The following is a 16,696-nucleotide window of genomic DNA, read 5'->3' as shown; positions in this document are numbered from 1 at the left end:
AGGAAATTCTAAAATAACAAAAAATAATGGGAATAGGTCAAAGGGACACAGAAACCAACTGGAAAAGTTCCCATTAGCCGAAGTTGGAACAATTGCTCAACAAAACAGAATACCCAAAATATAAAATATCTATGAGTCCATAATACTATAAGTAAATGCTTGAATAAACAAATGGGGGAGAAGAGACCAATCTGATCAGAATTCCAAATAATTTATCCAGATTCTCTGCTCTCAAGGAAGCTGCTCATAAAAATCCAGTCTTAAGACTGAATTCCTAGCAGGGCTGATGCTCTCAGGACCACAACGGGTCTCGACTTCTTCATGCCCAGTTCCTACATTCATCCAAATATGAAATTTGGCCCCTATTAAAAAATGAAAAATAAAATTGCCACTTCCATGAAGCATTGAAGAGATGAGTAAACTGGCTGGACCAAGGGTTTTCCATCACAGCAATGCAAAGACCTTCAAATGAAGGCAGATATTGCCCTTCTTAGACATCCAGCACCCCTTGTAAGCATTTTCCTGGTCTTTCACCTTCACCCCCACTCCCACCTGTAGTCTCAGCCACTTTTAATCTTGTTGGTTCTCTCCGGTTCACTCCTCTCCTTTCCCTGCTCTTCTGTCCCCCTACTTCATAGCAATCTCCTAGTCTTAGAGCAATTCACCCAGCTCCGTGAATTATCGAGGAATTTTCCCAAGGACAGTAGTCTATGGAGATACCTGTCTTTATGCTCAGAGAGAATTGAGAAACTTAAGTGAAGAAGTTCCATGAGTTGATGACAGGTGACAAGACTGTGGGTAGTACACTCTCCAAACGCAGGCAGGCCTGTGAACATAGATTCATAGAATGTGCAGGCTGAAAGGGACCCAGAGATGATTTCGTCCTCCAGTAGAAGAAAGTAAAAACTAAGATTATTGAGTGACCACCTTGGGTCAAATCCTCTACCTGTACAAACTCTGTGTTTGTGAAACACTGATTTTTTTCCTTTTTAAAAATATATTTTCATTTAATTCATAGAGGAAGGGAGAGAGAGAAACATCAATGATAAGAGAAATCATTGATCCGCTGTCTCCTGCACACCCCCTACTGGGGATCAAGCCCACAACCTGGGCCTGTGTTCCTGAACGGAATTGCACGGAGACCCTTCAGTCTGCAGGCCAACGCGCTATCCACTGAGCCAAACTGGCTTTGGCTGGAACACTGATTTTCAACCAAGTGCTCTTAGAATGTCATCTTTTAATATAATCTTTTCTTTTCACATTTGAATTTTTTGGATACAGTAGCCAGTAACTAACATCAGAAAAAGAAGTCTTAATTAGAAAAGAAATTTTTTTGTAAACTCTAGTAAAAAAATGATGAAAGGGAATTTAAAAACACCAACTTGCATACATTTTCAAGAGGCAGAACTGGCAAAGGCGGTCTACAAACGGTACTTTCAAACATATGCCCAATGATTCCATCCCAAATTTCCAATTTAACAGAAAATAAAACCTCACAGTCACTGTTATTCCAATGATGGCAATAAAGACATTTCTGCTGATTTGGTTGACATAAAAATCTCGAAACTGTTCATCTTTTTTGGTTCAAGAATATATTTTGGAATATGTTTTGGAAAATACTTAAATTCACGGATTTACTGGGGAAACGAGAACTAAAAAAAAAAAAAAAAAGCAAAAATCATTTTATTTCAAAGCCTCTAAAAATCCCGAATCCTGCTGTCCACAGCGAGGTTTCAGAGAGCAACTCACTGCTGCTTCCTTCTGAGAAGAGAGCTCCCTGAGATGCGCATCTTTATTCTAGACTCGCCCACAGAAAGCTCAACCGAAAACAGGAAAGGGAGGCTGCCGTCCACGCGTGGGCTTTGGCGAGCAGCAGCCGGGTCCCACGGGCCGAGCCGGAGTCACCTGGGCCGCGCTGGGCGGGGGCGGCGCGGGGCTACGCTGGCCGCCACGCAGGGGAGCGGGCGGAGGGCAGAGGGCGGAGGGCGGGAGGCCGCAGGCGGCGCTCTCTGCAGGCGGCCGGGCGGGCAGAAGCCCCCAGTCCTCGGCCCCCGCGCAAGCGACGCCGGGAAATGCCCACATCCGGGAAACCTGCGGCGGAGCACGGCGGCAGCGACACCGAGTGGAAGGCAAAATGGCGGCGGCGGCAATGGCCTGGTGCTAAGGGGAGAGCCAGGTCCCCGCGACCCTCGCGACGGGCCGCGCTGGCCCGCGGCAGCCCCCCGGCGTCTCTCCCCGCCCTGCCCCACCCGGCGTACTTGGGGTCCCCGGGAGGGGTTCCGGCCGCCTCGGCGCCCGCCCTCGGCCCGCGGCCGCTGTCCAGGAGCCCCGCATTCCCTCGCAGGTAGGTCGGGGCTGGCGTAGCGGGAGGGGCGCACTTTCTCCTTCGGAGCCGGAGTTGGCGGGGCGGTGGCCGCCGGGCCCACGCCCATCCCGGCTGGCGGGGCTCCAGGGCTGCTGCGGACCGGCGGGTGGCCGGCCGACGGGGCTGGTGGCAGGGACCCGAGCTGAGCCCGGCCTGGGGGAAGCGAGGGTTGGCCGCGCCCGGGGCTGGAGGGAGAGCCCCAGGCTTTGCGGCCTTGGAGGTGCCGGTTCGGCGGGGATGAGCCTGCTTTGCTGGAGGCCTTGCGGCGGCTGCCTCTCACCTCCACCGTCGTACCCGCAACACGCACGGGTCGGCGGCGGTCAGGAAGGAAGGAAAGCGAAAGTGGTTCCGAAGGAAAACTCCAGGGAAAGAGCTGCCGTTCTCGGCCACCTAGAGGGACCGGGTCCCGGATGCACCTGGGAGAAATCCTGGGCATTTCAGTTTACAGTCCTGTGATGCTCGGCTGCTGTTCAGAGTTACAAGGAGTGGGAGAGATGGAGGGGTCTTTATGTAGTGAGAGTGGGTGAAATACGGAAAATGAAGGAAAGAAAACTAAGGGAACATTGTTTATTTTAACTTCAAGAAGAACTTGAATGTTAAAGAATGGCTCTCAGGCGACTTGATTTAACTCTATTCTCTGACTTCTCCAATTGAAAGTTATTTTCCAAGGGAACCAAGTTTAAAGTTTGTTGACCCATATGTTAATGTGACTTAAAAGATGTCATCGTGTACAAGTGATTCGTAAACCTAGTGAGAAATAAGTAGTTGCACACACAAATAATAATGTATCAGTCCAGTTTGGGAGATGGATTTGAATGCCTGAGATCATGAAGTTTGTCAGGATTTGTGAATTATTTATGAAGTTTAAAAATTTTTTTATCACATTTCCTCCAGGAAGAGGAAATTATAATTAGAATGAATGTTCTCTGCTAAGGTATCTACATTTGTGATTTAACTAAGTTCATTTCTTTTCCTTTAATAAGTTGCCAGACAGGTAAAATGGGCAAGTGGAAGAATTTGATTGAACAGCAAAAGAAGTAGCATTGTGTTCCTCTGATCAGCTGCTACTGCCAGAAACTAGATCATGGTACATGCTGGGAAAAGTGCAGTCTTTCCATGCCTGTATTTATTTTATTTTATTTTTTTTTTAAAATATATTTTATTGATTTTTCACAGAGAGGAAGGGAGAGAGATAGAGAGTTAGAAACATCGATGAAGAGAAACATCAATCAGCTGCCTCCTGCACACCCCCCACCGGGGACGTGCCCGCAACCAAGGCACATGCCCCTGACCGGAATCGAACCTGGGACCCTTCAGTCCGCAGGCCGACGCTCCATCCACTGAGCCAAACCGGTCTCGGCCATGCCTGTATTTATTGAACATGCCTTGTGAATCTCTAAAAGCAAATAAAAAAATACTACATTTTTTTTTGGTATGATATCTAGATTTTCTTCTATAGGTTGAGGTTTTTTTTTTATTTTTTTAACTGCTAGTCCTTGATGTTTTATATAAACATAGCCTTGGAACTGTTCCAACTCTGGTTATTTAGTTTTCATTCTAAATGTTAGATTTAGATTAGTGGGAGATTTTTGTAGACTACAACAGTTATTTAGTCATTGAACAACTTTTTTATTGAGTAGAAATGGCAGTAATTTTTCAGCATGAAGGTAAATTATAGTGATTCTCTTCACTTTTGGTTAGTTAATTCTTAGAAAGCTAATTGAAAGAAATGCCATCATTATGCAGAGATTCTTGAATATTGCTGACTAAACAACTAAGACTATGCTGCAAAGAAAGAAACGGTACATATGACTGTTGCTATTCTCATAACTGATTTTAGACAGAGCAGTGAGATAGGCCATAATTTTTATAAACCTAATTCAACCCAAGGTAACACTCTGAAATCTCTTTAGGTCATGATAACTATTTTTTCCTAAGTTGGACAAAATATCAACAATATTTGTTTTGGATTTATTGGTATTTGTATAATTGGTATTTATTGGTATTTGATGAAGGTGTGAACGTTTAAAGAAATGGAAGTTTTGTCTATTCACTCTAACCAATATATGTACCTCTTCAAAGAATGAGAGCATCTTAATCCCTGCTTTTAGGAAACTCAAAATGTAGGTATAATGAGAACAACACTGGGCTGGTTCAGGATGTGTGGAGTCGATTCCTAGTATGATCTTCTCCTGGCTACATGACCCTAGGCAGGCCACTTTACCTTTCTTAATCCATTAACTCATCTGGGTGAGTTATATTTTTTATATTTACTAATCCTCAGCCAAGGACATGTTTATTGATTTTTAGAGACACACACACACACACACACACACACACACACACACAGAGAGAGAGAGAGAGAGAGAGAGAGAGAGAGAGAGAGAGAGAGAGAACATCAATCAGTTGCCTCTAGTATGTGCCAACTGGGATTGAACTTGAAACCTGGGTATGTGCCGGGACCGGGAATTGAACCTGCGACCTTTAGGTGTATGGGATGACACTCCAACCAACTGAGCCACATCGGCCTGAACCAAACTGGCTACGGCACTAAAGCACTCTTAAAGTTATTTTTTATCATTATAACCACTACTTTATGTAATTTTATAGATTAAGATATAGGCATGGAGAAGTTAACTAAATTTGTCTTGATCATGCAGTAATCCATAATAGAGCCAGAACTATAACCTAGGACTCTACCTCCTAAATCAGTGTGTCCTCCCTTCCCCCTCCTTCCCTAATTCAGGGTACTGCTTTATCAGTAAATCACTTTACAGCTTTACTTATTTTTCTTTTATAGGGTTAATTATCTAAATTGTAAAGAAGTTTAATATTCCTGGGTACTTCTGCAAAGGACCTTTTTCAGTTTTGCTCAAGAGAAGGCTCTGAATCTGTCAAGTGGCCCTTAAAGTACTTCGTGTGGGTTATACATATAGATGTTTTCATGAAGAGAAGTGAAAAGCCAGAAGGATATAGACACATGAGGCCTAAGACCTTTCCTGCCAGTAACTATACTGGCAGCAGCCGGCAAATGTTGCAAGAAATTCGGGAATCCCTTAGGAATTTATCCAAACCATCCGATGCTGCAAAGGCTGAGCATAACGTAAGTAAAATGTCAATTGAAGATCCTCGACAAGTCAGAAATCCACCCAAATTTGGAACTCATCATAAAGCCTTGCTGGAAATTCGAAACTCTCTACAACCATTCGCAAATGAAACAAGTCGGAATACTTTAGAGGTTAATCCACAAATGCTTCAAGATTTACAAGCTGCTGGATTTGATGAGGTAAGAACTTTTAAAAACAAAAGAAAGGATTTTTCTTACATTACACATTTTTAGTGACTTCCTGCCTAAATGTTTCTTTTGATATGTGTACAAATTTGTGTATTGTATCAGCATAGAATATTCACAATTTCACAGTTTGATTCCTGGTGGAGGCATATGCCCAGGTTTTGGGCTCGATCCCATTGTGGGGCTAGGGGGCATGCAGGAGGCAGCTGGTCAATGATTCACATCATTGATGTTTGCCTCTCTCTCCCTCTCTTCTTTCTGAAATCAATAAAAAAAGAATTAAAAAAAAAAAAAAAAAGAATGAGAAATAGCCCTGGCTGGTGTGGCTCGGTTGGGTGTCATCCTGTGCACCAAAAGATTGCTGGTCAGGCACATGCCTGGGTTGCAGGCTCGATTCCTGATTGGGGAGACGATACAGGAGGCAGCACATCAATGTTTCGCTCCCATCAATGTTTCTCCCTCTCCCTTTCTCTCTCTTTAAATATTAAAAAAAAAAGAGAGAGAGAGAAATAATGAGAATCATATTGCTATGATTTTACCTGGAAGAAGTTAAGCCTAGAAAATAAAACCCAACTAAATTGTTACATAGAGGTGAAAATATTCAATAGTTGGAGGATTTGAGGGTTTGTTTTGTTTACTTTAGAAATTTGAAAATGTATGGATTTTTATAGTAGTTTTACAAATAGGACATGAATATTATGATTTGGGATCCTGTTCTTCATAATTGGATTTTTTAGTGGAACTCATAGTGCTCTTTCCCTCTTATTAATTATAAGATTTAAATTTTGTGTTTTTTTTTAAATTTCATGTCAGGATATGGTTATACAAGCTCTTCAGAAAACTAATAACAGAAGTATAGAAGCTGCAATTGAATTCATTAGTAAAATGAGTTACCAAGATCCTCGACGGGAACAGATGGTTACAGCAGCTGCCAGACCTATTAATGCCAGTTTGAAACCAGGTGATTAATCAAACTTTTCCCCTACTCTTTTATTTTATAGCATTGTTTTAAAATGTAAGTATATCAAATCTTTAGTCTCAGAAGTTGGTAAAAGCATCACAGTAAGTGAAAGTCTCAAATTAGGATAACAATGTTACAGTGTTACACTAGACCAAAATGAATGCGAGGATGGGCCCTAAAGTTCCATAGGTAATTCTGATAGGCAGCAGTAGTTAAGAACTACTTAATTAGTTATATTGCAACTGAAACATTCCTTTTAACCACAAATATAATTCAAACTATTTTTTATTATAAGAGTAAAAACATGTTTATCATAGAATATTTAGAAAGTATTAAGCAAAAAGAAACAGTATTTATACCCACAAGATTTTGTTGTGTTTTGTTTCTTAGTCTTTTTTCCTGTGGAAAACTTGGGTAGGTTTATACATGTGTATTTTGATTCTTTTGTTTAAGCAAAAAATGGGTCATACTGAAACCTACTTCATTCATTTAATATACCATGCATAACTTTCCTTGTTATTAAATGGAATGATTTTAATAGCTACATTAAAATAGATTTATCACATGCTTTATCTAACCAATCATTTTGACATTTATCTTTTTTCCCTTTTTTTGCCATTATAAATGCATTGTTCCTAAATATTTGTACATTCCTGATTATTTTGTTCAATTTTCTAAAACTTGCAAAAATTTAAGGTTTCTCTTAGATTTTGCTGTCAGAAAGATGTTACCAACTTATATTCTCCCAATCAGTTTAATATGAGAATTCCTATATTTGGAAATCCTAGGTATTATCATTTTTAAAAAGAACATGAACTCCATGGGCCATCCAAATTGTTTTATTCAAATGGAGGATATTTTGTTGTTGCTGGTTTTTGTTGTTTTTTAATATATCTTTATTGATATCAGAGAGAGAGAGGGATAGATAGAAACAACAATGATGAGAGAGAATCATTGTTTGGCTGCCTCCTGCATACCTCTCACTGAGGATCAAAGGATCAAACCCGAAAGCTGAGCATGTGCCCTGACTGGAATTGAACCATGACCTCCTGGTTCATAGGTCAACACTTAACCACTGAGCCATACTGGAAGGGCAGTATATTTATTTATTTATTCATTTATTTATTAAATATATTTTATTGACTACAGAGAGGAAGGGAGAGAGAAAGAGAGTTAGAAACATTGATGAGAGAGAGAAATCCATCAGCTGCCTCCTGCACACCTCCCACTGGTGATGTGCCTGCAACCAAGGTACATGCCCTTGACCAGAATCGAACCCAGGACTCTTTAGTCCACAGGCCAACACTCTATCCACTGAGCCAAACCAGTCAGGGCTCATTTTTGTATATTTAATGGCTGTGGAAATACTATCTCATTTTACATTGTTTATAGGTTATTTTTGAATTGGCATTTTAATTCTTTGTTAATCTTGTGTGTTTTTTTATTAATTTACTAGAGGCCCAGTGCACAAATTCGTGCGGGGGGCGGGAGGGCGGCAGGCCCAGCCCCAATCGGGGTGGATCGGGGCCGTGCCTGTCGGGAGGAGGAGATGGCAGGAAGTTGGCTGACCGGCCCTCCCCGATTGGGTCGGCTGAGGGGAGGGGCCAAGGGAGGTTGGCTGCTGGCCCCCCCCCCCCTCCCATCAGGCTGGTTCGCTGGCTGCAGTGGACAACATAGTGACCAGTCGTTCTGGTCGTTAGGCGTTCCGGTCGCTGGCTTTTTATATATATAGATAAGAGGCCTTATTATTCAATTTTTCTTTCATTCAGCACATTTTTATTGATCAACAACTGTTTCATGCCCTTTGCTGGGCATTGGGTATAAAGTTCTTACCTTTTTATGGAGTTGCCATTCTAGTAAGGAAGATCAAATACATGTGGAATTATCCTATCTAATAAAGAGGGAATATGCTCATTGACCATAATTGCCCTCACAAAGATGGTGGTGCCTACAGCCACAAGATGGCGGCGCCCAGTCCCCTCCCGAGTCCCCTCAACCCCCAGCTCCCAGCCGTCCAGGGCCGGCCTGAGGCACAGGCAAGCCTCGGGTGGCGGCTACCCAGCCACCCAGGGCTGCCCAAGGCTTGCGCTGCTGGCAGTGGCAGCAGCAGGGGTGTGATGGGGGCATCGCCTTCCCCTGATCGCCAGGTTGCCTCCTGCCCCTGAGGGCTCCCGGACTGTGAGAGGGGGCAGGCTGGGCTGAGGGACCCCCCACTCCATTGCATGAATTTTTATGCACTGGGCCTCTAGTAACTGCATAAGTGTGAATGAAGAGGGGAGAGAGAGTTCCATGGTACTGTGGACTCATATAATAGAGTGATTTTTTTTTTTTTACCTAATCAAGGAGATCAGAGAAAACCTTCCTGTGAAACTAATAATAGAGCCAATATCTGAAGAAAGACAAGGGAATGGCTTTAGTGAGGAAGAATATCCTTATGCATGGCCTGTTTGACAGGTTTTGATACCACATTTGAAGAAATAAAAGTGGTTAGAGCACTGACAACAAAAGTATGAGATATAACTGGAGAAGGACTGTATTGATTTTATCGTAAGAGCAGTAGGCAGTTATGGAAACATTTCAAGTAGGGTGATGACAAGATTAGATTTGTGTTTTTAAAACATGGCTGCAGGGGACGAAGAACAGATTAGAGAGAGCAAGAGATGGTATCTGGATAGACTTGATAAGAGACTGTTTACAGGAAATGGAAGCATTCTGGACTGGGGCAGTGGCAGTGGAGAAAAGTGATTGAATTAAGAGAGATGGGAAGAGTAAAATTGACAAGGATTGGTGATTGCATATGGGCGATGATACTAGAGAGGGATGACTCTTAGGCTTTTGGTGTGGAAAACGGATGGTGATACACTACGTTATGAAAGAGAATACTAAGAACAGGATTTGGGGGAGAAAGATCATAAGTCTGGTTGTAGACATGAGTTTGAGTTAAGCTCAAAGTGAAGCTGTCAAGTAGGAAGCTAGTTAGATATATACAATTCTTGTATTAGCCTTACATAGGTCACCTAAAGGAGGTAACATAGACAAAAGTGACAATATGGACTATAACCAAGCTTACTGCTTTGTAGCTGATAGGAGAGGATAAGCCTGCAAAGAAGACAGAAAATTTAGCTAAAAAGGAGTTAAAAAACCAATATGGTTTCTAGTATCTTGAAAGCCTACGGAAGAGCATGTTAAAGAAGGGGAAGGAGGGAAAGAGGTTGACCAAGGTGAGAACTAGAAAGTACCTTGTTGACTTTAATGACATGGTATATTAGTTTGCTAGGACTGTTAAAACAAAATACCAAAGACTGGGTGGCTTAAATAATAGATATATTCTCTAACAGTTCTGGAGGCCAGAAGTCCGAGGTCAAGGAGACAGCAGATTTGGTTTCTCCCTCCATGGCTTGCAGATGACCATCTTTACTGGGTCTTTACATGGTCGTCCCTCTGCATGCACATGTGTCCGGTGCCTTTCTCTGTGTTCAGATTTCCTCCTAAGTTCCCAGTCATACTTGATTAAGGCTTACCAGAACTTACTGAATTTTAGGGGGGCACAATGCAGCTCATAAGACATGAGTAACTTATTTTTGTTTAGTCATAGGAGCATAATTCAGATTGGTGTGAGTTGAGTAATAAATGGATATGAAGTAAAAAGAACTCAAGTATAAACAATTCTCTGAAGTTTTTCTGTGAAGGTAGAGTGAGGACATTAGCAAGAATAGTGCTTCCTATCTGTGATGAAGATCTTTTTATTTGTTCATTTTTAATTTATTATGGATTAGTAATTTTATAAAATACATTACCAATGAATTATTAGAAAAATTAAAAATTTAAATGACATGCCAAATATAAGTCCAAATATTTCATTACCACATTTTAACAGACATAAAATTACTTTGTCAAATTTCTGTAAGTCTCTAAATTCTTATTCTCAGCTTTCATACTTACCTTCTATCATGTCAATATCAGTTTGTGAACCAGCACCAAATAACACTTTGAGGAAGTGGTCTATATTGGAGTGAATGGAGAGCCTTATTATTATTTTTCTTAGTACCAAAGACTTAGGCAAGTTTAAAAGATAATTACAAGATTCCAGTTAAGAGAATGAAATTAAGTATTTAAGCCTGACTGACCTGGCTCAGTGGTTGAGTGTCAACCTATGAATCAGGAGGTCACAGTTCGATTCCCGGTCAGGGCACATACCTGGGTGTGGGCTCAATCCCCAGTGGGGATGTGCAGGAGGCAGCCAATCAATGATTCCCTCTCGTCATTGATATTTGTATCTCTCTCTCTCCCTGAAATAAAAAAAATATATATATATATATATATATATATATATATATATACACACACACACACACACACACACACATATATATATATATATATATATATATATATATATATTAAAAAGACATTAAATGTTCAAGAGAGAAGGATCAAGTAAGATTCTTGAGAATCCAGAAGAAAGGATCTAAAGCATGGAATGAGAGCTTATTAGCCTTACAAAGGAAGCTCACTAATGCCACTTCTAATAGTTTATAAAATGAAGAATTTTTAAATGTTATTTTTTAAAAATTGATTTCAGAGAGGAAGGGAGATGAAAACTTTGATGAGAATCATTGATCGACTGCCTCCTGCACATCCCCTGCTAAGGATTGAGCCCACAACCAGAATCAAACCTGGGACCCTTCAGTTCGCAGGCCCATGCTGTATCCACTGAGCCAAACTGGCTAGGGCATGAAATGAAATTTTTTAATAAATGTGTTTTTTATTGATTTTAGACGGAGAGGAAGGGAGAAGAAGAGAGAGATAGAAACATTGATGAGAGAGAAATATCAATATAGATTGGCTGCCTCCTGCACTCCCTCTGCTGGGCATGTGCCGTAGCAACTAACCTCTTGGTGTACTGAGCCAAACCTGTGAGGCAGAAGTGAAATTTTTTCATGGCTTTATTTTTTTATTTTTGTAAAGCAACAGACTAGAAACAACCTTAATATCCATCAGTAAAGGAACTGATTAAATAAATTTGGGTATATCTATACAGTAAAAAAATTGATAACATTTTTAAAAGGAAACACTTTATATACTGATACAGGATCTTCAATTTTTTTAAATACATTATTATTGATTTCAGAGAGGAAGGAAGAGGGAGAGATAGAGATAGAAACAGCAATGATGAGAGAGAATCATTGATCGGCTGCCTCCTGCAAGTCCCACACTGGGGATCGAGCCTGCAACCTGGGCATGTACCCTTAACTGGAATCGAACCTTTCAGTTCACAGGCCAATGCTCTATCCACTGAGCCAAACCGGCTACGGCAGAATCTTCAATTTTTTTAATGAAAAGAGTAAGGCACTATATTATATATAGGAAGTATACTGTTTACTTGTGTATCCCTAAAATATATGACGAGATTGGTTACCTTCAAGGAAGGAAACTGGTTGGCTATGGACAGAAGTGGGTATTCCTTTGTACCTTTTGAATTTTGAGTTATGAGACTATATTGCCTAGTCAAAAATAAAATTTTAAAAGGTAAAATAAAACCACTTACTGAAATTTGATTTTTATAATTCTTTTTTTATTGTTGACTCTATTACAGATGTTCTCCATATTCCCCCCTTTGCCTCCCTGATTTGTATGACTCTTGAAAGATAATTATCTTTTAGTAGTGTCAGAATTCCAAGCTAAATTTTTCAAAAATAAGAAGTTAAAAATGTTTTCCCCCCTCTGTTTTATGATCATAGGGAGTGTGCAACAATCAGTTAACCGCAGACAAAGCTGGAAAGGTTCTAAAGAATCCTTAGTTCCTCAGAGACATGGCCCACCGCTAGGAGAAAGTGGGGCCTATCGTTCCGAAAGTCCCAACTCACAAACAGATGTAGGAAAACCTTTGTCAGGATCTGGTATCACAGCATTTGCTCAAGCTCACCCTAGCAACGGACAGAGAGTGAACCCCCCACCACCTCCTCAAGTAAGGAGTGTCACTCCACCACCACCCCCAAGAGGCCAGACTCCTCCTCCAAGAGGTACAACTCCACCTCCCCCATCATGGGAACCAAACTCTCAAACAAAGCGCTATTCTGGGAATATGGAATATGTAATCTCTCGAATCTCTCCTGTTCCACCTGGAGCCTGGCAGGAGGGCTATCCTCCACCACCTTTGAACATGTCCCCAATGAATCCTCCTAATCAGGGACAGAGAGTCATTAGTTCTGTTCCTGTTGGCAGACAACCAATCATCATGCAGAGTTCTAACAAATTTAACTACCCACCAGGGAGACCAGGAATTCAGAATGGTAGTGGTCAAACTGATTTTATGATACACCAAAATGTCCCTACTGGTGCAGTGAATCGGCAGCCACCCCCTCCATATCCTCTGACCCCAACTAATGGACAAAGCCCTTCTGCTTTACAAACGGGGGGATCTGCTGCTCCCTCATCATATACAAATGGAAATATTCCTCAATCTATGATGGTGCCAAATAGAAATAGTCATAATATGGAACTTTATAACATTAGTGTTCCTGGACTTCAAACAACTTGGCCTCAGTCATCTTCAGCTCCAGCCCAGTCATCCCCAAGCATTGGACATGAAATCCCTGCATGGCAACCTAACATACCAGTGAGGTCAAATTCTTTTAATAACCCACTAGGAAATAGAACAAGTCATTCTGCTAATTCTCAGCCTTCAGCCACAACAGTCACTGCAATTACACCAGCTCCAATACAACAACCTGTGAAAAGCATACGCGTGTTAAAACCAGAGCTACAGACTGCTTTAGCACCTACTCATCCTTCTTGGATACCACAGCCAATTCAAACTGTTCAACCTAGTCCTTTTTCTGAAGGTACCACTTCAAATATGACTGTTATGTCGCCTGTTCCTGAAGCTCCAAACTATCAAGGTCCACCACCACCTTATCCAAAACATCTGCTGCACCAAAACCCATCTGTTCCTCCGTATGAATCAATCAATAAATCTAACAAAGAGGATCAGTCAACTGTGCCCAAGGAAGAGGAGGGTGAAAAAAGTTATGAAAATGTTGATAGTGGGGATAAAGAAAAGAAACAGATTACAACTTCACCTATCACCGTTAGGAAAAACAAGAAAGATGAAGAGCGAAGGGAATCTCGTATTCAAAGTTATTCTCCTCAGGCATTTAAATTCTTTATGGAGCAACATGTAGAAAATGTTCTCAAATCTCATCAGCAACGTCTACATCGTAAAAAACAATTAGAGAATGAAATGATGCGGGTAAAACCTTTTAAAATGTCCATTTTTATACTTGATCATCTATTTCCTTGGCGTTTATTTTAAAATACTGTGGTTCAGTATTTTTCTTCCTTTTTGTAGCCAAATATATTATCATCTATTTAAGTCAGTAAACATTAAAGTATTTTAATTACAGCATTTCATTTTAGTATTTTAAGATTTACTCTGAATTCATGTAATAAAGTTCTTCTAATAAATTAAAAATATAATTTATGGTTTAGGTGTAATTGGAAATTGAAACAAGGGTTATTTTTTAGGTTTTACATGTTATCTTACAACTTTTTAAAATGAGCTAAAATGATCTGGGTCTCATCTCGATACATTTATGAAAAGTTCATTTTTAATTAGTAATTTAAAAAAATCTTTATTGTTGAAAGTATTATATATGTTCCTTTTCCCCCCATTGAGCCCTTCTAGCCTGCCACGCCCCCCTTTACTTAGTAATTTTGAGCTTGTGTTTTTATTCACCAGGTTGTGGTCTTATTTGAAAGTGTTAGAGACATCTCCCTCCAGTTATTTACCCATCTAATTTCATTATTATAATGTACTGGAAAAATGTGCTGAAATTATTAAGTCAAAGTCCACTTAAAAGGAGATCAGAATAAATTTAATCTCTATTGTGATTCCATATAGATGCCTTCACTAGATATAGTGGTACTATTATTTTTATCGTGTTTACAGTTCAAAGGTTTGACTCTTAATCTTAAATCTATCGCTCGAAGTCCAAGAGGCTTAAATTTGTAATGAAATTTCCTCACACAATCTAAGAAAACCATTCTTTTAAAATTATTTCTCTAAATCTGATTTCACAGTGTTGTTATTCCAGCTATAAATTGAATTTTGTTAGATAAATACCCTGGTTATATGATTTATCCATATTTTAGCTCTTAAGGTTTCTTACTAAAGTCTGTCTGTATGTATTTTCTTAGTTTATTTTTCCTTTTTCCTCTTCACTTTCACTAATAGCTGATTTAAACTTTTATGGTGTTGGAAGCTTTGCTGACTTCTGTAGCCTCCATTACTGTGTAGGCAAGTAAGATTTTAAGAGAAACAGTTCTATACTACTGGCATGCCACCCTTCTTAAAATATTTTGCATGCAAATACACATCCTAACAGAAGCATGAGGTTGCTATATTTTAATTAGTCTTACATTTCTAGAATTAGACTTTACTTTTCATTAGTTGTTAGCTAGCTAAAAATAAACTTTTCCTTCTAAATCTAGGTATTTCATATCTATTTAAAAGTTGGTTTTGGTTTTTACCTGTGTATCTTAATAAGTCACACTGACTATTCTTTGAAATGTTCCAAAATATCTTAAAGCTACCCTGTAATCACACAAGTTGTTAGTTTAAAACAAAATAGGAAAGAAAAATAAAGTAGGTGAAACTCTTTGCATTTTGTGTTACTTATGGCTGTGAGTCCTACCCTTAATTCTAATGCTTTGAGAAAGATAAAGGAAAGACTTAATGAATAGTTAGGTTGAAGAAGATATTCTTCTGTTCTTCATACATCAATTTTTTAGAATAAATGAACTTGAAATAGAATTTCTTTTCATGAAGGATAAAATGGGAGGAAAAGTATTTGAGGACCAGGTATTTTCAAAGAGAAGCATATAATGAAGGCAAAGTAATCATGTAATTTGGAATGAGTATGCATAAGAAGATAGATGAGGATGCATGTGAACAGATGTTTGGTTATTGCACATTGGGAACATTTTTTTGAGTACATTAGGAGTAGAAAGCTGACCATTGGTATCATCTTGCTTTCCACAGTAGGATCTTATACTCACCTGTATACCCTCTTAACTATCCCTTAAGTTGCACTTTCGATAATTGATTTTTCTCTGAAATATATTTTAGATTTCTAACATGCTTTATTAAAAAGTATGCACTTAACCTTTAAATATATGCTTGAATTTTTCCAAGCTATTTCTTAATATTTTGTATAGAAAATAATTCTTCATTTAACATATAGTTTATTTACCTAGGTTGGATTATCTCAAGAAGCCCAGGATCAAATGAGAAAGATGCTTTGCCAAAAAGAGTCTAATTACATCCGTCTTAAGAGGGCTAAAATGGACAAGTCTATGTTTGTGAAGATAAAGACACTAGGAATAGGAGCATTTGGTGAAGTCTGTCTAGCAAGAAAAGTAGATACTAAGGCATTATATGCAACAAAAACTCTTCGAAAGAAAGATGTTCTACTTCGAAATCAGGTTGCTCATGTTAAAGCTGAGAGAGATATCCTGGCCGAAGCTGACAATGAATGGGTAGTTCGACTATATTATTCATTCCAAGATAAGGACAATTTATATTTTGTAATGGACTACATTCCTGGGGGTGATATGATGAGCCTCCTAATTAGAATGGGCATCTTTCCAGAAAATCTGGCACGATTCTACATAGCAGAACTTATCTGTGCAGTTGAAAGTGTTCATAAAATGGGTTTTATTCATAGAGATATTAAACCTGATAACATTTTGATTGATCGTGATGGTCATATTAAATTGACTGACTTTGGCCTCTGCACTGGCTTCAGATGGACACATGATTCTAAGTACTACCAGAGTGGTGAGTAAAATCATAAAAATTTGTATATATTAATATAATTTATTAATGCAATCTATATATATAAAAGCCCAGCGACTGGAAAGGCGTAATGATCAGAATGACCAGTGGCTATGACATGCACTGTGGCAGCCAACCAGCCTGATCTGGGCCCTGATTGCCACCCCCCGCCCCCCCTTGCCCTGGTAGGTCCCGCCCCCAATCGGCCACCAACATCCTGACTCAGGGCGGGGCCGGCCA

General features: G+C 39.8%; 1 protein-coding gene across 2 annotated transcripts in view; it reads left to right on the top strand.

Moving 5' to 3' along the window:
* The first annotated feature begins 2,288 nt into the window (after window positions 1–2,288).
* The window catches only part of LATS1 (large tumor suppressor kinase 1), a 29,225-nt gene continuing 14,817 nt past the window's right edge, over window positions 2,289–16,696 (top strand). For both annotated transcript variants that reach the window (XM_008159419.3, XM_028136248.2), the window contains exons 1-5: window positions 2,289–2,344; window positions 5,166–5,651; window positions 6,471–6,618; window positions 12,360–13,870; window positions 15,877–16,459. In XM_008159419.3, the coding sequence (XP_008157641.2) occupies window positions 5,310–5,651; window positions 6,471–6,618; window positions 12,360–13,870; window positions 15,877–16,459 (2,584 nt within the window). In that variant the 5' untranslated portion in view covers window positions 2,289–2,344; window positions 5,166–5,309. The remainder of the gene's footprint in view (window positions 2,345–5,165; window positions 5,652–6,470; window positions 6,619–12,359; window positions 13,871–15,876; window positions 16,460–16,696) is intronic.

The sequence above is a fragment of the Eptesicus fuscus genome, chromosome 10 (assembly GCF_027574615.1).
Source record: "Eptesicus fuscus isolate TK198812 chromosome 10, DD_ASM_mEF_20220401, whole genome shotgun sequence".
In the NCBI taxonomy this organism is placed as follows: Eukaryota; Metazoa; Chordata; class Mammalia; order Chiroptera; family Vespertilionidae; genus Eptesicus; species Eptesicus fuscus.
Note: the sequence above shows the minus strand (reverse complement) of the source record. Positions and strands in the feature narration are given on the sequence as shown.